Source organism: Rhincodon typus, chromosome 3 (assembly GCF_021869965.1).
Source record: "Rhincodon typus isolate 14 chromosome 3, sRhiTyp1.1, whole genome shotgun sequence".
Lineage (NCBI taxonomy): Eukaryota > Metazoa > Chordata > Chondrichthyes > Orectolobiformes > Rhincodontidae > Rhincodon > Rhincodon typus.
The window spans coordinates 120,549,146-120,573,718 of record NC_063334.1 but is presented as its reverse complement, the minus strand read 5'-3'; the positions used below and the strand labels follow the sequence as shown (position 1 = coordinate 120,573,718).

At 39.7% G+C, this 24,573-nt stretch overlaps 1 protein-coding gene across 3 annotated transcripts in view; it reads left to right on the top strand.

The window, feature by feature from the left end:
* rgs12b (regulator of G protein signaling 12b) overlaps window positions 1-24,573 on the top strand; it is a 199,111-nt gene that overhangs the window by 105,380 nt on the left and 69,158 nt on the right. For all 3 annotated transcript variants that reach the window (XM_020526970.2, XM_048595116.1, XM_048595117.1), the window contains exons 4-8: window positions 4,230-4,251; window positions 14,361-14,530; window positions 20,289-20,381; window positions 22,147-22,290; window positions 22,647-22,817. In XM_020526970.2, coding sequence (XP_020382559.2) covers window positions 4,230-4,251; window positions 14,361-14,530; window positions 20,289-20,381; window positions 22,147-22,290; window positions 22,647-22,817 — 600 coding nt within the window. The remainder of the gene's footprint in view (window positions 1-4,229; window positions 4,252-14,360; window positions 14,531-20,288; window positions 20,382-22,146; window positions 22,291-22,646; window positions 22,818-24,573) is intronic.

The following is a 24,573-nucleotide window of genomic DNA, read 5'->3' as shown; positions in this document are numbered from 1 at the left end:
GAAATTTAGTTGGATGATTCTTTCTGTCAATCATTGTGAAATTCATATTGGTCTGTACAAGGATTGTGAACATGCGGAGATATTTGAGCAGGTATGCCTGTATGCTGAAGTTGAGTTGTATGTATGTATACGTACATGTATAAGTCCTACCCTGGTTTGCCCTACCAAAATGCAACACCTCACATTTATCGAAATTAAACTCCATCTGCCACTCCTCAGCCCATCTGATTAATGTCCTGTTGTACTGAGATAACCTTCTTCGCCATCAATTACATCACCCATTTTGGTGTCATCACAAACTTACTAACCATACCTCCTATATTTACATCCAAAACATTTGTATAAATGGCGAAAAACAGTGGATCCAGCACCGATCCTTGAGGCATGCTGCTGGTCATGGGCCTCCAATCTGAAAATAAGAGTTGCCAGTTTTGTGGGATATGATCGTTATTGTTTCATGTGATTTTTCTCAGAATTTATGATCAGGTTTTGTAGTGATTAAAGAATTCTCAGAAGTTATTAAATCTTGCCATAGCACATTGGTGAAGGGTTTTGGGATCATAAGAACACCTTTCATTGTATCATTTATCTCCACAGGCTGCAAAATCTTTTTATGAACATTTTACAGGGGAGAGACAGGTGATTTTAGCTTGGTTGTCGTAGACTTGGAGGAAGTGATTTAACTTTTCAAATCATCAGTCAGAAGGTTGTTTTCTCAGACACACTTCACTCAACTTCAAATTCTCCCCATTCATAAACATGGCCTGATCTCAGTGCCCTGTTACTTAATTGTTGTTCCACCCACCCATCACACTGTTCCCTAATGAATTGATTTAATCACATTCTTCATTGGCAAATCCCATTGTCACCCCTTTGAGAAATCAGTTGTTATTCCCAACATGCTCCTTACATCTAATTCTGAGTTGTCCCTTGTCCTTTATCTTTTTTACTTCATTTATTGGCTTCTACCTTCTGCAATGTCTTCCTGACCTACCTTGCCTTGCTACTTCTCTCACTCCCATCAAAAACATCTTTAAACCGTACATTTAGAAGTGCATAACTTTGCGCACAGTGTATTCTTCCTCAAACAACTCTGCACTTCCCCAACACACCCCTGTCCTGTAAAATGCCACACAAACCTCTCGCATAAGGAGCACTACACAAATCAAAGCTATTCAGGTAGTAACCAGCAATTGCATAATTTACTTTAGAGGAGCTGCATGAATTGTTTGATTTCCCTACACAGGGCTTGTATATAGAATTTATTACCCATGCATGTGCATATTCATTGATGCTTCGCTGGTTTATGATTTTTAAAACAGAATTGTTCCATCAAGTTCCTCTTTCCAAAAATCTTCACATTCCTACTTTGAATGTTGACTCCTGGTCTGTCAGCATTTTCTTATTTGCTGTGAAATTGAGAGCTAGTAATTGCTACTTGGTTGATAAATGGTAATCACGAGTAAGTGTCTTTTTGAAATTATGTGGTTGTGTACGGTTGGGATTCGACTTCCGACTTAGTGAAAATAATTATAATGTACTAGTGATTATTCATTCAACTGCATATTCATATTGTTTATTAAGTTCATTTGTAATTAGCAGAGAAAATTAGCATTCTGTGTTTCTTTTCATCAAAGCAGTTAGATATTTGTTTTCAAACTTACATTTCTGAAGTTTTTTCATCGGATATAAGTTAATCTACCCTTTTTGTATGGAATCTTCTCGTGCATTGTGTACACATTTTTACAAAAAAGAAATCTTGTGCTGCTTTATTTGTATTTTCAGGAATCCACCTGAGGAAAACCACTTCAGTTGTGGAACTAGCTATTACAGTGACTTGAAAAATCACAAATGTTTTTCATTTCAAATCAAGTGGCACTAACTGAGTACCCCAAAAGAGTTTGACCTATTGTTGCAGGGGGCCAGGTGCAGTGTAAACACTGTAGGTGAAGGTGTTTTTCTTTGTTGCCACAAAGCAGTTCAAACCAGGATGTTGCCTGGAATGGAGGGAAGGTCTTACAAGGAAAGGTTGAGAGAGCTAGGGCTTTTCTCTTTAGAACGATGAAGGATGAGAGGTGACTTGATAGAGGTGTGCAAAATGATCAAAGGTATAGATAGACAGCCAGAGACTTTTTCCTAGGATGGAGGTAGCTTTTACGAGGAGACATAGTTTTAAAGTGAAAGGAGGTAGATATCGGGGAGACGTCAGAGGTAGGTTCTTTACTCAGAGAGTGGTAGGGACGTGGAATGCATTGCTGGAGAGGGTAGTGGAGTCGGCCTCATTAGGGGCATTTAAGCGGCTATTAGATAGGCTTATGGATGATAGTATAAGGTAGCGGTGGAGGTTAGGTAGACCTTAGGTTTCAGGTAAAAGTTTGGCACAACATCGAGGGCCGAAGAGCCTGTACTGTGCTGTACTGTTCTATGTTCTATGTTCTAAACCCTCATCCCACCAACACCTCAACCCCACCCTCAACTCTCCCTGTTCCACCCCCTTAGTTCATTAATGACCCAATCAACTGCAATTTTGTCTGCTACATTAATGTGGCATTGGCGTGAATTGGTTTGGGAGAGTTTTAAGGCAGTTGCGTCAAAGCGGCACAAGGGCGGAAGAGAAGGCCTGCTACTATGACCGTGTCTGACTGTAGCAGCAGATTCTGTTTATTTAAAACCTTTTTACTTGATTGCAACCTTCCATAAGCAATAAAAATTAAGACAGCAGGACATGGGGTTTTTAAATTTATATCCGTAACTGACTTTGTGTTAATGGCATAACCTCTCTGCTACTTGAAGTCCTGACTTAGACTCCTGATTGGAGTCTCTACTTTACACTGCTAAGTGGCTATTTTCTGCCACTTAGCCACTGATTGTCCACTTGATGCTTGATTTGATGATCTGAGATGATGGGAGTTGGAGTGAGCTGACCAGCCAGTTTCCTTTCTATCTCCATAACCCCTCCATAATATGGAAAATTCAGCCCATAAACTACTACTTAACTTTTGTAAAAAGGTCTGAGAAAGGAGCAAAATATAATGTTGTCAACTGGACCCGCCCTTAATTCAGTTGATTATATAATACTTCACATATTTAAAACTAAATGGTTTTATGGATTGTGATCATGTAGAACAGTCTCAAAGTTTATACAATGCATCATTCACTTTCAGTGAGGCCTGGAATAATTCATTAGTAAACCTCTTCTGTATTGTATGTTGTGTATTTAAAAATTGTTAAACAATTCAAGTAATTTAATGTGTAAGATTTGAGTGCACAATATACACTTGTGTAAGTTATGTTTCTGTTGAACTTTTGAAGGTTCCTGTGTTTTTCTTTCCATAAGTAAACCTAAGCAGACTTTAAATGTACGACAGTACTCCAAAATATTGTAAGATCTGCTCATTGTATGGAAACCAGAGGTGGGGCAGCATAAGGACTAAATTTGTGCAATACCAGGAAAAACAGGTTCTTTTAAACCAGGAGTTTAGCCGGTTTTTGCTTTACAACACTGCTTGTGACTTTGAAGTCTGTTTAATTAACATGTTTAGTAATTCTCTAGCATTGGTTTGTACCAATATTAAAGGAAGTGTCAAGGGCGTGAATTGTCTAAGGGCTTATACCACTCTGTTCCCATAACTTGAGATGTTCTGCAGAAAACCTGACATCTTCTGACGCCAATGGGACAAGCTCTGAGGAAATACATTCCTGTAATGTCAGTAACGTTTGTATGTATGGATGTACTCTGTGCTTCATTCCCTTCAGATGTGAATTCTTCTCCTGATCTGGCTGTGGTTTTCTTTATAACAGCACTTCATGGAGCAAGTTAGTGGGAATAAAAGAAACTTTCTAAATTGGTACCTGGCCTATTGACCAACTCATTGTCTCTAATGGTAATAGTGGCTGCGGAACTTTAAAGTCATTGGAAATATTTCTCTTTATTCTGGCACTTGTTCAGATGAATTATTTTTCTTTTGTGGGATTATGTAACCTCTCCCTCGCCCTGTTTTAATCTGTTAAAAAGTGCCAATTTGAGGAGTTAACTAGCTGCTGGAAAAAGTGCATCTTGGCTCTTTCAGGCGAGGTTCATCTTTCCATTTCAACTTGAGTGAAATTATCAGTTTCAGAAGGTGCTTAAATTCACCATGGACATATAGATTCTCACAAAAACAGCAGTGAAAATGTTTTGCATCATTATAATGAAATGTACTCACCCATGCTTCTCTCCTTTCTTACAGACAGCGGCTGTCTCCGATGGAGGTTAGTGCACATTTTCAGATAAGTAAAGAACAGACATGATACGGTGTACAGTTCATATCATAATTTATTTTTTGTATTGAATTAGGCAGTAAGTATTTGGTTAAACTAATTTGGGGTGTGTAGACTGCGATTCTGTGGCAGGCAAATGCTACAGATTATTCCGTTTTCCTAGCAGTATTATGGTATTTTAGTGATTGATAATGTTCTACTTTTCCTTAATCAAAGTGATTTATGTTTTCTTATCTGATCATGCGCTTATGCGTGATCTTTCTCTTGCATATATATCCAACTTGCTGCAGACTATGGATTCTGAGTTCTGCAGCGCAGTGAAGGAAGAGACCATCAAACCACTCTTATCTTGAATGGTGATGAGCTGTTGTTGCAGTGTAGCAACACAAGGATATTTGACATTATCTCTGGCCAAAAGAAGTATAAAGTTTTATTTGATTAATCCTATTGCAAATTAGCTAGACTCCAGTCAGATGAAGGTACTCAAAGTTACGTGGAGTGAAGACTTTTGTACAAAACTGGTCAAAGATAATCAGATAGAACAAATGCAAGAAAACATTGCATTTTTAATTGTCTAGTTGTATAACCATTCACTGGAATAAATGTTATTTGGTTCACATCAGCCTATACTGTTAAGAACTGCAAGAGTCATTTTCAAGTTATATAAAAGTTCCTTTTGAAAACATTATGTGTATAGCATGTCATGCTAACACCCTTAACCTGGAAATCCAGAGTACGCCAATGCGTGAAGTTCATTGTCTCACCTTTCAAGATAATTTAACTTGACCTACCAATATGAATTCATGGTGGCTTGCCCACATTACTTGGATTACTGCTGCATGAAGCTGATTTCTGTGAATACACATGACAACATTTAATAACAGCAAAACAATAAAAAAAAGTCCTGTAACGATGCTACTTAGATTATCAACTAACTATTGCGTCTCAAGAATAAAATGAAGCTACCATTGTAGTAGTGCATTTTAAAATAAGAGTTAACTTGTTTTGTTACAATTTCATGCAGCATGGATACAAAATTGTTTGAGTGACAAGAAGCAGATAGTTGTGATTAATGGATGTTTTTGGACTGGCAGAAGGTTTATGAAAGAGTTCCTAAGGGAGTCGTTGCTGATGCTATCTGCTCTTCCTGATGCATGTTAATGACCTATTCGTTTGTGTACAGGCAAAATTTCGAAGTTCACGGTTGATATGTAACTTGGAAACATTGTCAACTGTGTGGATGATAGTTTAGAACTTCAAATGGATATAGAGAAGTTGATGGAATTGTTCATGTGGCTATAGGTCAGCATTTCTTGTCCATCCCTGGTTGGTCTTAAGAAGATGATGGTGAGCCAAATTCTTGAATGACTACAGTGGGTACATCATCAGTGGTGTTAGGAAGGTGATTCCAGGATTTTGACCCAGACTCTGTGAAGAAATGACAGTATAGTTCACCCACTCTGATCTGGCCTCCTCATTTGCACATAGCTATCTCCATAGCCCATCATTTTCCCTATGCATGTTCACTCATACGCCTATGTCAACCCAATGCCCCTGCAGACATCCCCTGTGACTCCTTTTATTCCTGATGCCAATGTATGCCCTTGCACTCATTCCTCACGGCCCCTCATAACCCTGCCAACCAATAACCCTGTACCTAGCCCCCATGATCCCTCATACCCCTTTAGGGCCCCATGCCCATCTACTCATGCACCCTGTAGCAACTACCACTGTCTACCCATCCTCTATTGTATGTTATAGTCTCTATGCCTCTTCATCCACCCCCAAGGCCCCTCAAACCAGCTATGTCCCTCTGTGTCCATCTAACTAACCTGATTTCCTGTCAGATTCTCTATGTCCCATGCTGATCCCCATCGCAGCTTAAACCATCTGTACCACCCTCTAACCATCTCCCAAAGCCCCTCATCCTCCATATGCCTGTAATAATCCCCGAGCCCTTTATATTGCCCATGTCAACTCAGTCCCAGTTATTTTTTTGATTCACTTACAGGATTTGACCTCTGGCTGGCCCAACACTTAATGCCCATCCCTGATTGCCCAGAGTGCAGTTAAGACTCAATCACATTGCTGTGGGTCTGGAGTCACATTAAAGCCAGACCAGGTAAGGATGACTGATTTCCTTCCCTAAAGGACATTAGTGAACCAGATGGGTTTTTCGGACAATCAACAATGGTTCATAATCACCATTGGACCCTTAATTCCAGATTTTTATTGAATTTACATGCCACCATCTGTCATGGGTCCCAAAATGTCATCTCAGTTTCTGGATTAATAATCTAGTGATAATATTGCGTGGCCATTGCCTCCCCAGATATTTCCCACCCTCCATTCTTTGTGCTTCTTTATTCATGCCAATGCACCTGCTATCAGCATGGGTATTTTTCAGGAGGCATTGTGATGGAAAATGTTACCAGTCTATTGGTTGTGTCATTGTTGACAAAACACCCCTAACTTGATACAAAACAATCACCTAACAAAGTGAAATTACAGAACAAATCCCTGATTAAAACAAATTTGTCAATTAAGAGGTTAAACCTTATGTCAATAAACATCTTACTCCAGTGCTTAAATTGTCACCAAATACAATAAGCAGCTGCAACTGTCCATTAATCAGCACCCGATAATGAAAACGAATGTTTGGGAAATCAGTCACACAGTGCAAATCCTATATAACTAGGCAATCTGAAATGGCATGCACTTCTTTAATAATTGCATGTTTTCTTTGGAAAGCTCTTGACAACTTTGCAAATCACAGCTTATGTGGTTTTTACACACAAGCATAAAATGACTTTTCACAATCTTAAAGTGTGCATTACCCCTCCCAAAGGATATAGTACTCCCATCAAAGTTGCTGTGGGCCTGATCCACAGTGTTATCTTACCTATCTAAACGGCAAGAAATCTTAAAATGTTCCTCCAGTACTTAACTTCAAATGCCCTCATTCCCACACATTCCACAGATCAACCGATGCAACCTAATGCCCTCTACCTACCTTCATTGCCCCTCATTACCTTGTGCCAACTTAGTGAACATAGAACAGTACAGCACATTACAGGCTGTTTGGCCCACGATGTCGTGCCGACCTATTATCCTACTAAGATCAATCTACCCTATATATCCTACATTTTGCTATCCTCCATGTGCCTATCCAAGAGTTGCTTAAAAGTCTCTAAAGTATCTGACTCCACTCCCACTGCCAGCAGTGCTTTCCACACACCCACCACTCTCTGTGTGAAGAATCTACCTCTGACATCTCCCCTATACCTTCCTCCAATTGCCTTAAAATTATGCCCCCTTTTAATAGTCATTTCCGCCCTGGGAAAAAGTCTCTGACTATCCAAAAAGCCTGCTTCTATCCATCAATCTTTACCTCTTCACCTACCATTGCCAATTCATTGACTATCCTGGATGAGTGCAGCTCCAATAACACTCCAGAAGCTTAACACCATGAAAGACAAAGCAGTCTGCTTGACTGGCACCCAATCTAACACCTTCAACACTTATTTTCTCCACTGCAAAAATGCAGTGGCAGCAGTGTGTATCATCTACAAGACACAGCACGCCAAGGCACCTTAGACATCACCTCCAAACAGGCCACCTCTGCTGCCTGGAAGGATAAGGGCAGATAAATGGCACACCACCAGCTGAAAATTCACTTCCAACCATACACTATCTTGACTTGGAACTATATTGCCATTCCAGTACTGTCACTGGGTCAGTCTTCTCCACAGTGAATCATCCCAAGGGGCTGACCCTCCCAAAGGACGCCTAACCCCACCCTCAAAGGATACAAGATGCCATTTCACCACCCGACGAAGACCTAAGATCATACCCACAGAGATACCTCAGCTCTCCAAACTGATATCCTGAACTAAATTAATTGCATTGAGAATAAACCTGCTTTTATCTGGTCTAATCTCCATCCTTAGGGTATGAGACACCAGGGATGCCAAAATCTCATTTCTGTAAAAGCAGCTGCTCATTTAAATGATTAGATTTCTCCAAGAACCACAGCCCACCCCTAAAGCTGGCTCTGCGAAAATGAAAGAAATTGGGCTTGGAACTTGTGACTCTGAACAAATTCTGGCATTTTCACAGCAGCAAAGATTTCCACTGTATGGTGAATATCAAGGCCTGTGATTTTGTAAGTTTGGGATGGCCTGTTTTTGAGTCATTTAGATGGCTGCTGTGGTAGGTATTTTTCTTAATGAAGCTGCATTTTGCAAGTATTTAATTCATACCAAGTACAAGTTTTTAATTAATTTTGATCCTCAACTGAAAGAAAAGATTTGGAGAAATAAAGGACATTTTAAGTCCACAGTTGTAACCTTATCCAGACAGAAAGTGCTTCTATTATACAATCATGTGCTTTAAGTTAGCTTGGCTTTTTATTAACCTAAACCCTGCATTTAAAGCCTCAAAGCAGGGATTTAAGATTAAACATCAGTGAATGCCAATATTACCCAGCAAGATATACTGTCAGTATTATTTTAATGCTTTCTTCTGCTGAATTACATAGACTAACTAATGATATCTATCCATGGAAACAATTCAGTTTTTTTTTAAGAAAAAACCTTAATGCTGCTGTTAGTATAGTTATAAATTTTGAATGTACTACAGCAAATTATCAATGCAAATAAAGTGGTTTCTAGGTAGAGACATCAGTAGAGCAGTGTAGCTGGCATCTGTTAATATTCCATGTTGTGGTTGAGAGCACCTGAAGGAGGCAGTATTGCACTCCTTTGAGTTACATTGGTCATGTTATAAATCCATTCAATGAACAGCCAGCTTTAAAATGAAATTTATGGAAGTGTTCCACAGCTATTTTTTAAGCTTGCAATTTTCTAAAATTAAAAGCTCTGACAGACATTAGCATATCCAAGTTCTGTTTTCTTACATCTGAATTCCAGGAATGTAGCTTTAAAATGATCCCAATCAGTTTAGTTTCCTATTATTATTTTGCGATCATTTCCTTTACATAGGACGTTTCCCTGTATTTCTCTCTTTAGCACAAGTAATATTTTCCCACTGGTTCTTCAATAATTTACGTTTCTGTAGTAATGAAAGGGTATAACTCCTCCTAAATAATTTAGCTAGCACTCTTAAAGCTTTGTCTTTGACATTCTATCTGTTTCCTGTACTTGCGGTCATGAGGAAGAGAATTGTTTTGATCATGTGGGGAAGCAAACTCAACTGGTCTCTGGTATATGTTCAGCCATTCAGAGAGTGAGCTACATTTTCTTGATGTAGGAGTTAGAGAATCTGCACAAAATGTCACAGAGGCTGACAGTAGTTGGCTTCCAGTTGCTGCTGGGAAAGTGCAGTTGAGACTGGTATGGATTCTGGAGGTTGGTTTCCAGTGAATAGTTTGAAATATTTGGTGAGACGACATTACAGTGGATCCTACCAGATACAATCAGGTAAATGGAGAGAGTATGCCTTTTCATTATACATTCTGAACTGTGATATTTTCCTCACTGCTCAAAACTGAGATGTATTATCTTAATATTGTTTTTGCCAAAATTATGCCTTAGGCAATTTTTAAACAGAAATCCCCAAGTTTAAAAGTACATATTAGTGAAAAAACTGCTGAATGCAGTTGTATGATACTCCTCTATTTGCTAGCCTAGAATTGTTCTGGTAAAGTTGCCAGTATTTTAATACGTTGTGATACAATACTGGTTGACAGTGTTTAACAGCAGCATAGACAGATTAGTTAGAAGTTAGTATAGCAGCCAAATTCTCAACTCTGCTCAGTTGATAAATACATTGCCCATGTGAATCTACATTCAGACCAAGAACATTTGAAAGTAAGTAGTCTACTGACATTTACTGACACAATGTGGTGTTAATGACAGACTCAATGTTTTCAGCGAGGACAGGGAACAGTAAATATCTTGTCACTTTTACACTTGTGTACTTAGTGTAGTGGATTTTGTTTGTTATTTACAAAGTGCGTGCAACAGGGAACCAAGATGAATTGAACCCAAGTTTATGTATTACTTTGAAGCATTATTTTGCATCAGTTTATGTTATAAAGCTACAAGTTATATTCCAAAAGCAGCAATAAATCAAGAAATGGAAGGGAAGGAGGAACTCAGGAAATTATAGTCAACAGAGAAGTGGTCCTGAATAAATTGTTGGGTCCGTGGGCTGACAAGGGAAGGCCATTCAGGAGAAATGTTAGAAAGCACTTTTACACGCAAAGAATATTGGAGGTTTGGAGTTTTTCCTCAAAAGATGGCCAATGCTAATCAATTGTTAAGTTTAAATCTGAGCTAGACAAAGTTTTATTTAGCAAGAGTATCAAGGGATATGACTCCAAGCGTGGCATATGGAGTTAGAGCACAGATCAGCTGTAGCGGAGCAGGCTGAAAAGGACTGAATGGCTTACTCCTGTTCCCATGTTCCTAAGTATCAGGTCCGGATGGACTTCAGCCCAAGATCTTTAAAGAAGTGGCTAGCGACATACTTATACATTAATTTTAATTTTTCAAAAGTCCCTAAATCTGGGAACATCCCTTGATGTTGGAAGGTAAGAAATGTAACTCCTTTATTCGAAAAAGGAGAGAGATGGAAAACAGGAAACTACTAGCCAGTTAGCTTAATATGTCAAGGAGAAAATGTTAGAAGCTGTTATTTAATAAGTTATTGCACTTAGATAAGTTCAAAGTAATCAGGCAGAGTCAACATTTATTCTGTGAAAAGGGAATCATGTTAAACCATCTATCGGAGTTCTTTGACAAAATAACGTGCTATGGACAAAGGGGAAAAGTAGATGTTATATGCTTAGATTTCTAGAAGGCATATTAGCATTTACAGGCGATTGGCTGGCTAACAGGAAGCAGCCAGTATACATAAATGGATCTTTTTCAGTTTGGCAGCATGAGAGGTGTACCACAGGGGTCAGTGATGGGACCTCACCTGTTCATAATCTACATAAATGGCTTGGATGATGGTATGCTCAATAAATTTGCTGATGACACAAAGAAAGATAGGAAAGTAAGTTGTTAAGAGAATATAAAAAGGCTGCAAAAATATACACAGAAGTTGCTGGAAGAGCTCAGCAGGTCTTACCGTACCTGCATTCTATCCTAATAAAAACTGAAAGAACTGCGGATGCTGTAAATCAGGAACAAAAACAAAGTTGCTGGAAAAGCTCAGCAGGTCTAGCATCATCTGTGAAGAAAAAATGAGAGTTAATGTTTTGGGTCCAGTGACTCTTCCTCAGAACTGAGAAAATTGGACCCGAAACGTTAACTCTCATTTTTCTTGACAGACGCTGCCAGACCTGCTCAGCTTTTCCAGGTATGGCAAGTAATGAGCAAAGCTAATAGAATGTTATTGTTTACCATGAGGGGATTTGAGTACAAAAGTAGAAAGGCTGTGCTTCTCACCAGGGCACTGGTGAGACCACGTCTGGAGTATTGTTTACAGTATTATTCACCTTATTTAAGGAAATATGTAAATATGTTGGAAACAGTTCAGAGGAGGTTTATCTGACTTAATCCTGGATTGGGCAGTTTGTCTTATGAGGAAAGGTTAGACATACTTGGCTTCTAACTGCTGGATTTCAGAATGTAAGAGCTAAATTGAATGAAACATATAAAGTTCTCAGGCAGAGATAGTAGGAACAGCCAATGCTGGAGTCAGAAGAAGGGTCCAGACCTGAAACGTCAGCTTTCCTGCTCCTCTGATGCTGCCTGGCCTGCTGTGTTCCTCCAGCTCCACACCTTGTTATCTAAAGTTCCCACGCACCTTGATAGGATAGATATGGAGAGACCTTTTCCTGTTATGGGATAATCTAAAACTAGGGGTCACTGTGGTTGCCCATTTAAGAGATGAGGTGATTTCTTTTTCTCACAGGGAGTCATGAATCTTAGAAAATCTCTTAGGCAGTGGAAGCCAAATCTTTGACTATTTTTAAGGCAGAGTTGGATGGATTCTTGTTAAGCAAGGAAGTGAAAGGCTATTAGTGTAGGAAGGAATGTGAATTTGGAGTTACAGTCATGATCTCATTAACTGGTGGAGTAGATATTTTCTAACTAACTTGTTCAGAGATATTATCAGACACCTCTGGCACAGGTAGCTCTTGAACTCGTGTCTCCTAGCTCAAAGGTATGGACACTACCACTGCACCACAAGAACTTATTAACTAGGGGAACAGACCTGCGAGGCTAATGGTCTACACCTGCTCCCTGTTCATATGTTCGTAAGATGAGATCATTTCTGAATTGGTACTTATAGGGAGAAGATGAGAGATTAGGTGTATAAACTGTTTTCTTTTATAAAATATATTCACTAATAGCTGGTGTATTAAAGTAGTTCAAAACCATGAGGATTTGTTTTGGTTTGATATATGTCGTTTGAAGCTATTTGATATACATAGACTTAAGATGATTTTTTACAAAAATTTGAGATACACTAATGCATCATTTATTGATGCAGGTCATGTTTTGCCTTTTTGGTAGTTAATGCACCTTTTTTCTTCTTTTATTCTAGTATTATGTCTCAGTCAATCCTATCCAGAAAAGTCCGTGAATTAAGCAAAAGTAATAAATTAAAGGCAAGATTAGAGTTCTGTAGTCATTTAGGAAAAAAATAAAAGTGAGAAAAGGTACATTCTAGAGGTGAAAATTAACTTTTTTTAATTCAGTCTCAGGACGTGTATGTCACTGGCTGGCCAGCATTTATGCCCCTACCTAGTTGCCCTTCTGAAGTTGGTCGCGAGCTGCCTTCTTGAACCGCTACAGTTCATGTGCTGTAGATAGATCCACACTGCCATTAGGGAAGGAAAATGGAATATATACAGGGAACATAATTGTTTTATTGGAAAAAGAAATTGTTGTCATCAGAAATGGAGATTAATTTTGCAAGCTGAATTCCTAGGTCAGGAGCATTTGCTTTCTGGTCAGAGATTTATCTTTGGACCTTGACCATAATGACTGAACTAAAAGTACTTGATTAGCTGTAAAACATTTTAGAATTCCTTGAGATCATGAAAAGTGCTGTATAAATGTAGGATTTTTCTTAACATGACAATTCTCATTGCTAGTAAATTAAATCTCAAGCCTGGAAAAAAAGTTAATCAGCAGTTTTTGGCTTCACAGTTTTTTGGACTATGTTTTCACCTAAAGACTTGGGCATAAGCTTGGTGGAGGTAACCTTTTTGTAAAAGCAAAACTAGAGGCATAGGATTAAGGTGAGAGAGGAAAGATTTAAAAGGGACCTAGGAGCAACTTTTTCACACAGAGGGTGGTGCATGTACAGAATGAGCAACCATAGGAAGTGGTAGAGGCGGTTACAGTTATAACATTTAAAAGACATTTGGGCAGGAACGTGAAAGGTTTAGAAGGATAAGGACCAAATACAGGTAAATAGGATACCATTTGACAGAAATAGGATTTATATAAATCCTATAAACTTAGGATTACGTTTTGGATACCTGGTTGGCATGGATGAGTTGGACCAAAGAGTCTGTTTTCGTGCTGTGTGACGATGACTCTATAAAAGGATCTAGCTTCTCAAACAGCTTAATGCTGAGCTGTGAATCAATAGGTAGATAAGCAAATGGTAGTTATAACTTGAGGTGGAAGAATGTTTCTCAAAGTTTAGAGAATGGATAATTCATAATAGTCATAGTCCTAGAGATCTACAGCACAGCTTCTTCCTTAATGCCGTGTGTATTTTCCAGTTATTTATTTCACTTTCTGGAAAATTATAATTAATAGTGGAAAAAATGGTGGATTTTACTTAACAAGCTTCTGTGAGAATACATCAATGTGTTTGAATTTTTAACCTACTTGATATCATCACTGTTACTAGGTGTATGGAGATCCTTGTTTCGATGCTAGGTTTAAATTGACATCTGAAAAGGGGTTACTACAGCATTGAGATTTCTCAGTTTTGTGGAATCTTTTATCAAGGTCAATGACTATGCAAATAATCATGAAATCCAGTCTTTATGATTCTGTTATTTTCAGTGTTTATGATAACACTGGTTTTGATTTATTGCAGGTTCCAGTGCAGTACAGTACAAATCTGTGTGTGAGATACATGATTATTATCTTGTTTGGCAGAGTTAAACAGTGCAGACCTGAAGAACTACAACAGTGAGAACAGCATTAACAGCAATGCCAGTCTTCCCAGTGTCCAGAGCTGCAGAAAACATGTGGAACGGCAGGTAGCTAGTTGGGCTGTTTGCTTTGAACGTCTCCTGCAAGACCCAGTTGGCATCAGATACTTCTCGGTAAGTATGCCCTCCTAACTGCAATATAACTCTGAAAAGAAATGTAGTACCTTTTAGAAGGTGAGTGATGTGGCAAATGTCTGAACTAATTCTCTGTATACCATATCATTGGACATCTTCTGCCTTGCTTGTTCAGGAGATGATTCAACATTTTTTTTCAAGGAAAGAATCGGCAAGAGAAATAGGTGGAATTAGATGCCTTATAAAGTGGCTCTTTTTTTACATTGTAAGTCTTGAATGGGTACGTTTTTAATACTTTAATGAGTGTTTGGTCCATATTTTATGTTTAAAGATTTTTGTTTCTGATTTTACATGTGCCACTCTTAAGCTTTCACGAGAGCTAGTCTCCAATTTTGATTTTGTAATTTACTTCTTTTCCAGGATTTAATTGTTCCGTGGGATAACTGCAGATAGTTATTTGAAATTCAGTAGTATAGAAGAGCAGTAAATTAACTTTGTAAATTCACTTTCAGATTATATTGGTACTTTCTTCACCCACATTTGAAGTGTAGATTTTTTTTTACAGGAACTACTAAGGTTTTCCCAAAAAATGAACAAATGTTCTCAAAGTTTTCATAAACAGTGTGAAAGACCTCAGACTAGCTTCCTAGTTAAACCAAACTAGCTGAACTCTGATGACAAAATAATAGGTGAATTACTATTACCTATTGATTTGAGTTAGGAAGGGGATCCTTGCCTCTTCTAATCATTATCCAGTGATATGCAAGAAAATTTGATTATGTTGTGCTTGGCAAAGAACGGGCTTAAATTTAGCTGTGAATGCTGTTAAGATTAAAAAGTGAACAATGACCATTATCTGACATATTGTACAGTTCATGGAGCCTAAGTTGTTCAGTGTCAGAACATTAGTGAAGAAGTGTTAAAGGAACTTAAAAATATCTGGGTGTAGGAGCTGAGGAAATGGTCAAAGAATCTCATTGTTGGTGATCAACACCTTAGAGCTAGAGAGATCCCACAGTATCAGACCATCACTGTGAACAGTAGTGTTTAACTTGCACAGTGATGTTTAGTGAGGACAGGAAATGAGAGATGTTGGAATAAAGTCACCATGCTGAGTTTTGGGCATAATTTGGAGTCACTGATTATGATTGATTACCTAGGATAGAGGGCAGGACGTGACAAAAATAAAGTTGCTGGAAAAGCTCAGCAGGTCTGACAGCATCCGTGAAGGAGAAAACAGAGTTAACGTTTCGGGCCCGGTGACCCTTCCTCAGAACTGATAGTGGCTGGGAAAACGTCGGTTTATATGCAGAAAATAGGGAGTTATAAGAATTTGTTAAGTAAGTTATCAGGTGACCCGAGAAGATGAGGGCAAGATGATGCATTTACCTCTTAAGCCTTTTGGAGGAGCTTGAGTCAGCATTAGAACAAAGAAACTTCAAGTTTTACATTTCTAAAATCTTCTTTGTCAATTGTAATTTCCATTAGCAACTTTCTTCCTCCTGTTTCATTTTGTCTTTTGCTTTCTGTGCTAATTCTTGTGGGCATATTAATCAGTGTAGAATACGACAGAAGTTACCAAATCATAATGTTGTAGGACTATGAACTACACTGTAAATTCAACTGGTTATGCACAAGTGTGAAAAGAAATTTGTGGTTCAGCAGTTGAGTCATACCAGCATGGAAACAGACCTTCAGTCCAACTCATCCATGCTGACCAGACATCCCAATCTGACCTAGTGCCATTTGCCAGCATTTGGCCCATAATCCCTCTAAACCCTTCCTATCCATATACCCATCCAGGTGCCTTTTAAATGTTACAATTTTACCTCTGGCAGCTCGTTCCATACACACAGCTCCCTCCTTCCCCAGTATTGGTACCAATGTCCCATGAATTCGAACCTGTTTCTCCAACACCAATCTTTAAGCCATGCCTCTTTAATCTTTTGATGCTGTGTCAATTAGCTGTGGCTCAGGTAGTATACATTTTTGATTCTGCTTTTTAATTTAGCCCCTAGCTGCTCATATTCCCTCAGCAGAACCTCTTTCCTCTTTCTAAGTATTTCGTTGTTACCTACGCAGGCCACAACAACTGGATCTTGGCTCTCCCACTCCCAGTTGCTCTACAGGCCAGATGAAATATCCTGACCCTAAGCAGTACCATAGCCTTTGGGACTATTAATCCTGGCAACAGAGAACAGTGTCTATTCCCCTGACTATTGTATTTTCTCCCCCCATCTTGAATGGCTCCCTATACCATGGTGCTATGTTCAGTTTGCTCGTCCTCCCTCCAGTCCCTACTCTTGTCCACATAGGAAACAAGAATCTCAAACCAGTTAGACAAGCATAACGGCTGAGGCTCCTTTAGCACTACCCCCGGAATCCCTCCACCTGCCTCACTCATAGTCACACTCTTCTATCCCTGACCACTGACCCATTTTGAGGTAGTTAATTTAAGGGGTATCTCTGTGTCCTGAAACACAGCTTCCGGGTAACTGCCCCTTTCCCAGATGTGTTGCATGTTCAAAGCTCAGACTCCAACTCAACAACTTTGAGCTGGAGTTCCAGGAGCAACCAACACTTGTTGCAGATGTGGCCACTGTGAACCGCAATGGGGTCTACCAGTTCCCACATCATGCAGGTATAATACATCACCTGGTCCTGCGTCTCTGTTGTATTTACTTAGTTCTTAATTTTGGTCGTTTAGTTTGGAATCTCAAAATATTTTTCCTATTTACCTTCAATCAGAAACTGATTTATACTAGATAGTCACATTTGCACATACTACCACCCTGTGAATTTTATGGTTTTCCTGTGATGTCACTCTTTGTTCTGTGCCGGCCTTTTGATTCTGGCTTCAATTTATCCTGTTAAAAAAAATCCTACAAAGCTATCAGCCAAAAAAGCAAGGGAAAAAGCATCTCTTTCTCTCTGGACCAAATTCTCACACTGCCTCCAAAGTCAGAGTCAGCACGGAAACAGACCCCTCAATCCAAGTAGTCCAGGCTGACCAGACATCCCCATCTGATGTAGTCCCATTTGCTGGTATTTGACCCATATCCCTCTAAACACTTCCTATTCACATGCCCATCCAGGTGCCTTTTAAATGTAATTGTACCTGTCTCCACCACTTCCTCTGGCAGCTTGTTCCATAGATGCATCACCCTCTACATGAAAATTGGGGAGGCGATGGCCTAGTGGTATTATCGCTGGACTGTTAATCCAGAGACCAAGATAATGTTCTGGAGACCCGGGTTCGAATCCTGCCATGGTAGGTGGTGGAATTTGAGTTCAATAAATAGCTGGAATTAAGAATCTAATGACCATGAATCCATTGCCAATTGTCAGAAGAAAAACCCTTCTAAGTGTCTTTTAGGGAAGGAAACTGCCACGCTTATCTGGTCTGGCCTACATGTGACTCCAGACCCACAGCAATGTGGTTGCCTCTTAACTGCCCTCTGGGCAATTAAGGATGGGCAGTAAATTCTGCCTGGCCAGCGACTCTCTCATCCTGTGAATGAATAAAAAAAAGTTACCTCTCAGGCCCTTTTAAAATCTTGAACAAAAACAGAAGTTGCTGAAAAAGCTCAGCAGGTCTGGCAGCATCTGTGAAGAAAAAAATTTCAGGTCCGGTGACCCTTCCTCAGAACTGATGGTAGCTGGAAAAACGTCACTTTATATGCAGAAAATAGGGAGGCGGTGGGGTAGGGAGTAAACGATCGGATAGAACCTAGAGAGAGAAGAACAGTTGGACAGACCAATGAGTTGATAATGATCTGGTTGGGAGGGTGAGTAGTTGTTAATGGGGACTGTTAGTGACTACCAACAGGGGGAGTGTAATGGCAGGCTATGTGATAACAAGGCCTGGTATGTGGGGTAGGGGTCTGGGACATGGGGAGAGTTTAGGCCCTAAAATTATTGAACTAGATATTGAATCCGGAGCGCTGCAGGGTCCCCAAGCAGAAAATGAGGTGTTGTTCCTCCAGCTTGTGTTGAGCTTGGGTGGAACGTTGCAGAACGCCAGAGACAGAGACCTTTTAAAATCTTTCCCATCTCACCTTAGACCTATGACTTCTAGTTTTGGATTCCCTCACTCTAGGGAAAAGATCTTGGCTATTCACCCTATCCATGTCCCTCATGGTTTTATAAACCTCTATATGGCCACCCTCAGTCTCCGATGCTCCAGGGATATGAGCCCCAGCCTATTCAGCCTCTCTCTATAACTTGAGTCCTCCAGTCCCAGCAACATCCTTGTAAATTTGTTCTGACCCTATCAAGTTTAACATCATCTTTCCTATAGTGGGAGACCAGATAAGTCCCCGAACTCTATACTCACTCCGGCTGTGTCTTGCTGCAGATCTGATCTCTCCTTTCTGACCGTGTGAAGGAATTGTAGGATCTTGTTCAAAAGAATGCTTTTGTAGGTCATGATACTCTTTACCTGCTTGCATACTTCTAACATCACATCACTTTTCCTGATTATAAAGCTCAAATGTCTCCACCCTTTCCTCATAGCTTAGATTTCTAGTACAATACTGCGGAATCAATCTCTTAGTTTTTCTCTGCATTCATTGCTTAAGTACTATTGTGTCTTAGTGACCGAACCTGAACATATTTCAAGATGCAGCCTGACCTGAAAATTGTATAGCTTATTATAACCTGTTCTGTTTCATCATACATTTTGATGATATGATTCAAAGTTATAGGCTTTTTGATTGTTGCTCTACTTAGGACAGTTTGCATCTGCTAAGAATTTTAAGTGTTTCTCCACTTCATCCATAGCCATTTCAACACCATTCATTGGATATGGTTGTTGTCTATTTATTTTTTCGCGCAAGACACAGCATTTGATGAGATGTGGAGAAATTTCTTCAGCCAGAGAGTGGTGAAGCTGTGAAACTCATTGCCACAGAAGGCCATGGAGGCCAAGTCATTCAGGGTCTTTAAGACAGAGATAGATAGGTTCTTGATTAGTACAGAGATCAAAGGTTACAGGGAGAAGGCAGAAAAATGGCGTTGAGAAACATATGAGCCATAATCAAATGGCAGAGCAGGCTCAATGGACCAAATGCCCTAATTATGTGTTTAGTTACTTGCAATCTTGGCATAAGCAAGTCTATTTGCTGCATTGGTGGACTCAAATAAAAATGTTGGGGAGGAGGAAGAGTGGAGGGAGCTTTGAGACAGTCACCGTCTTACTTTCAGAATGACCTATTCAAGTAAAGAAATAACTCTCAAATGGTCTCAGCAGATGGGCAGTGGCACATCTTAGTAACCTATCTTTACGTTGTTTTGAGAAACTGTGGCAGTTTTGATTCCACATATCAAGTCAGATTACTCTCAGTAACCATCTTTGCAGCATGTTATTGTCCATTTTCAAAAGAAAAGTAATTTCCAGAAAATTCCACACTGAGTAAAGTTCATATTTTAAAAGCTATGAATAGGACATGTTTTTTACCTGGCTTGACAGGTTTCCTTGAAAAAAGGTGCATGTGTCATGCATGACAGCAAGGCATTGAATTTTCTCAAGATTTCTTTGCCTGTTATTTGCTCTTCAAGTTATGGATCTTTCTCGATTATGCCTTCATAATCAAACTGTGACTTTTTGACACATATACAAAAATATCACTGCCTTAGTCAAGTTGATGCATTTAATATATGTATATAACTTGTCTTCACCTAACTATACTTTCATTAGAATTGAGTATCACAGTAGGCAAGATAAATAGAACTGCATCTGTCTTGGGTCAGTTATATAGTAGCTTATTAAGTGTATTTTGTTTTTTTATGTTGTCAGGAGTTCCTTAAGAAAGAATTCAGTGAAGAAAATATTTTGTTCTGGCAGAACTGTGAGTACTTCAGTCAAATCCCTAAGAATGACAAGAAACAGGTGAGAAATAAGTTAAAAGAGTTCGAAATTTTTTTTGTGACTCTGTTCTTGCCCCTGCACTTCCTCTCCTTTAGGTTTTGCCTCTTTGTAAGGATACAGTTGGCACAAAATGAACATAAAGACTTTAATAATGCCATCACAATGATATAATACATACAAGAACAAAATTAAACATATCCTTTTTGTCGCACTCTCATGACTTAATATCAACAGTGCAGTTAGTAACTCCTCTTTACCATTTAATCAAAACCTGCTATCATTTCCTTTCTGTCTCCACAGATGGTGCCTGACCAACTGAGTACTTCCAACACTTACTGTTTTATTTCAAATTTGTAATGTTCACAGTACTTAGATATTCCAATATAAATGCTGCTTTGTAGATATCTACAATATGATGTTGCAAGAACCGTCAAAGGGAAAGACAATGAAGAAGAGGAGTGTGTGGAGGAAAGGCATCTCGGAGACAGTCAAAGCTTTGAGGGAGTACAGTGATCCTCTCTCTACGTCTCATTCCTAGAGCTAAGATTTAATTAACTCATGGCACATTTTTTAAAAGAAATGCTACCAAGTACATCTGTAATCTGTTTCACAACTATGAGGAAACCCATTGCAACATGTCAGTTTTCAATAAACCCAAAATCTTAACCCAAAATGGAAACTGAAAATGCTGAAAATACTCAGCAGGCCGGGCAGCATCTGTGGAATTAACATTTCAGGTTGACAAGGGAAAAGAATCAGAGATGACGAGTAAGGAAATGCATTTCACACAGCAAGAGATTGGGATCTGGAATGTAGTGTTCATGAGAGTGATTTATAGATTCAAATGTAGATTTTAAAAGGGAATTAGATTAAAAAAGGAGAAAAATTGAAAGATATGGAGAAGGAGCAGCGTAGTGAGACTAACTAGATTGCTCTTTAAAGGAGTCTGTGCAGACTCAGTGGCATGAATACCCTTATTCTGCACAGATTAGTGTTTTATTGTAGGCAAATGTTTCTAGATTTTGTTGCAAAATCCAGTTTTTGAACGCTCAACTTGAAGTAATGCAGAAAAATGTGTTGTGATGAGGCTGCACAAAAAAAATCTCAAAAAGAAACAAAACATGTAGGAAATGTTCAGCAGGTCCAGTACCTCAGCATCTATGGAGTTTTAGGTCAAGATGACTTGCAGAAGGATACCCCGTAGCATACTAGTAATGTCATTGGGTTAGTAATCCTTTTGCTTGGAGATATGAATTTAAATCCTACCACAGCAGCTGGGGGAGTTTGAATTTAATAAATTTGAATTAAAATGCTGGCCTCATTAGTGACAACTATGAAACTAGCAAATTGATGGAAAACCTAAAAATAAACAAATGTAAGGTGGAGCATTTTATCGTCTTACATAGATTCTTGATCAGTAGGGAATCAAGAGTTACAGGAAAAACAAGGAAAATGGACGTGAGGAATGTCAGATCAGCCATGAAGAACAGAAGTGAATGTCAGTGATAGGGTTATGATTGGAAGATTTTAAGTCTCATTGCCTTGTTCCATTAAAAATGAATCCCAAAGGTATGTATCTGCAACATTTGATTAAATATTTTGTTATTTATGAAATAGTGAATCTGTCTACCTGGTAACCTGTTTGTGATACAATCTTCCTCACTTTGCTTGTGTACTTATTTCTTTTAAATATCCATATGTTAATCACAGTAGATGTTTGATAATTAACCCGAACTTGGTAAAACACAACTTATATCTTCTTCTTTGTGATTCCATTGTTTTACAGCTTCTGTATAGAGCTCGGGAAATCTACAACAACTTTTTATCCAACAAGGCAAATACTCCTGTCAATATCGATAGCCAGGCACAGTTAGCTGATGATATTATTAATGCACCACACCCAGATATGTTTAAAGAACAACAACTGCAGGTATAGTAAAATAAACAAAGTGTTTGTCTATTTACATATTCTGCTGATAAACTCTTTTCACACTAATTCCTCACTCAAAAACCATTAAATTGCAGTGACATATTTTGTAGAACTAATGATACTGTCAAATAGGCCTAATCGCAGAAAACATTTTAGCCTGCAAAGAAATTGTCAGTCATCATAGTTGGTGACTTCGCATAATGAAGTCAATGTATGCATTTGTTTTTCAGCTGTATTTTTTCACAAGTATCTAGTGTTAAGTAGCATATGCATAATGTAATGTTATCCATTTCTTTTGATTTGAAAATAACTATTTTAGAAAAAAATGTCTACAGTATTTCTTTCCTCCAAAGTAGATTTTTAACCTGATGAAGTTTGACAGCTACACTCGCTTTCTGAAATCAACACTGTACCAAGAATGCATGTTGGCAGAAGTGGAAGGTCGCTCCCTACCTGATCCTTGTCAGGTACCATGCAGTCCTGCATCAAGGCACAGCACCACTTCAGACCAATCTACCCCAAACAAAGTAGGTATTTAACATTTCAATTTTTAAAATTTAACTTCTTAATACCATGGGATGGATGAGGGGTAAGAATAACAATGAGCATTTTCAACTCCTGAGCATTATCCCGAGTCCTGTGCAGAATGTAAGTGAGGACAGGATTGGGCTCATAACCTGACATTAATCACTTCCCACACACACATGACATATTTGGACTTGGTTGAGGTATTTTGGGGCATCAGTGGAACTGCAGCCTAGCACGTTGTGATTGCCTCCAGAGATGAGGAAAACAGGGAGGGGAGATAGGGTTGAAAAACAATGAATCAAAACAAAATGCATCTTCCAAAGATTATTTTTAACATTTGTGGGATGTGGACATTGCAGACTGACCTGCACGTTATTGCCTATCCCTAGTTGCCCTTGAGAAGGTGGTGGTGAGCTGCCTTCTTGAACCGCTGCAGTCCACCTGCTAAAGGTTGACCCACAATGCCATTAGGGAGGGAATTCCAGGATTCTGACCCAGAGACAGTGAAGGAATGACGATATATTTCCAAGTCAGAATGGTGAGTGGCTTGGGGGGGACCTTGCTGGTGTTGGTGTTCCTATGTATCTGCTGCCTTTGTCCTTCTAGATTGAAGTGCATTTGGAAGGTGCTGTCTGAGGATCTTTGGTGATTTTCTTCAGTGCATCTTGTAGATAGTACACACTGCTGCTACTGAGTGTCGGTAGAGGATGGAGTAGATGCTTGTGGGTGTGGTGCCAATCAAGTGGGCTGCTTTGCCATGGATGATGTCAAGCTTCTTGAATGTTGTTGCAGCTGCCCCCACCCAGGCAAGTGGGGAATATTCCATGTCATGTAGGTGGTGGACAGACTTTGGGGAGTCAGGAGGTGAGTTACTCACCACAATATTCCTAGTCTCTGACCTGCTGTTATAGCCACTTTGACGAGTCCAGTGATTTTCTGGTCAATGGTAACGCTAAGAATAGAATAGAATAGAATATCTTTTAGTGTCAGATGCACTCCAATGAGTGCAGTGAAATGTTTGTAATGTTGCCTCTCGGCGCCATCTTACATACTGGGTACGTAAGTACAGATACTTTAGGTGTTGTCACAGAATTGAATTAGTAAAAAAAATTAGCATGGGAATGTAGAATTTAAGAAGTCCAGAATAAGAATAAAAAGTGTCTTTAAGTACTCAAACTATGGTCCTTTTCCAAATGAGTCTGTGTCTGCTGGGCTTCAGAACATAAGGCCATGCTGCCTCCAGGCGCTGCCCTTTGTCCAGGACTCGTCCTGCTCACAGCTCCGGGACTCGGCCCCCGACTGGCTCTGCTCCCCACTCTGGGACTTAGCCCCCGACTCGTTCTGCTCCCTGCTCTGGGACTCAGCCCCCGACTCGCTTTGCTCCCCACTCCGTGACTCGGCCCCTGACTCGCTCTGCTCTCTCACTCCGGGCCTCGGCCTCCGACTCGCTTTGCTCCCTGCTCCGGTACTTGGCCCCCGACTCGCTTTGCTCCCTGCTCCGGTACTCGGTCCCCGACTTGCTCTGCTCCTTGCTCCGAGACTCGGCTGGTGCTCGCTCTGCTCCCTCACTCTGGGACTCGGCCACCGACTCGCTTTGCTCCCCGCTCCAGGACTCGGCCTATGACTCGCTCTGCTCCCTGCTCCGGAACTCGGCCCATGACTCGCTCTGCTCCTTGCTCCGTTACTCGGCCCATGACTCGCTCTGCTCCTTGCTCCGGAGCTCGGCCCATGACTCGCTCTGCTCCTTGCTCCGGA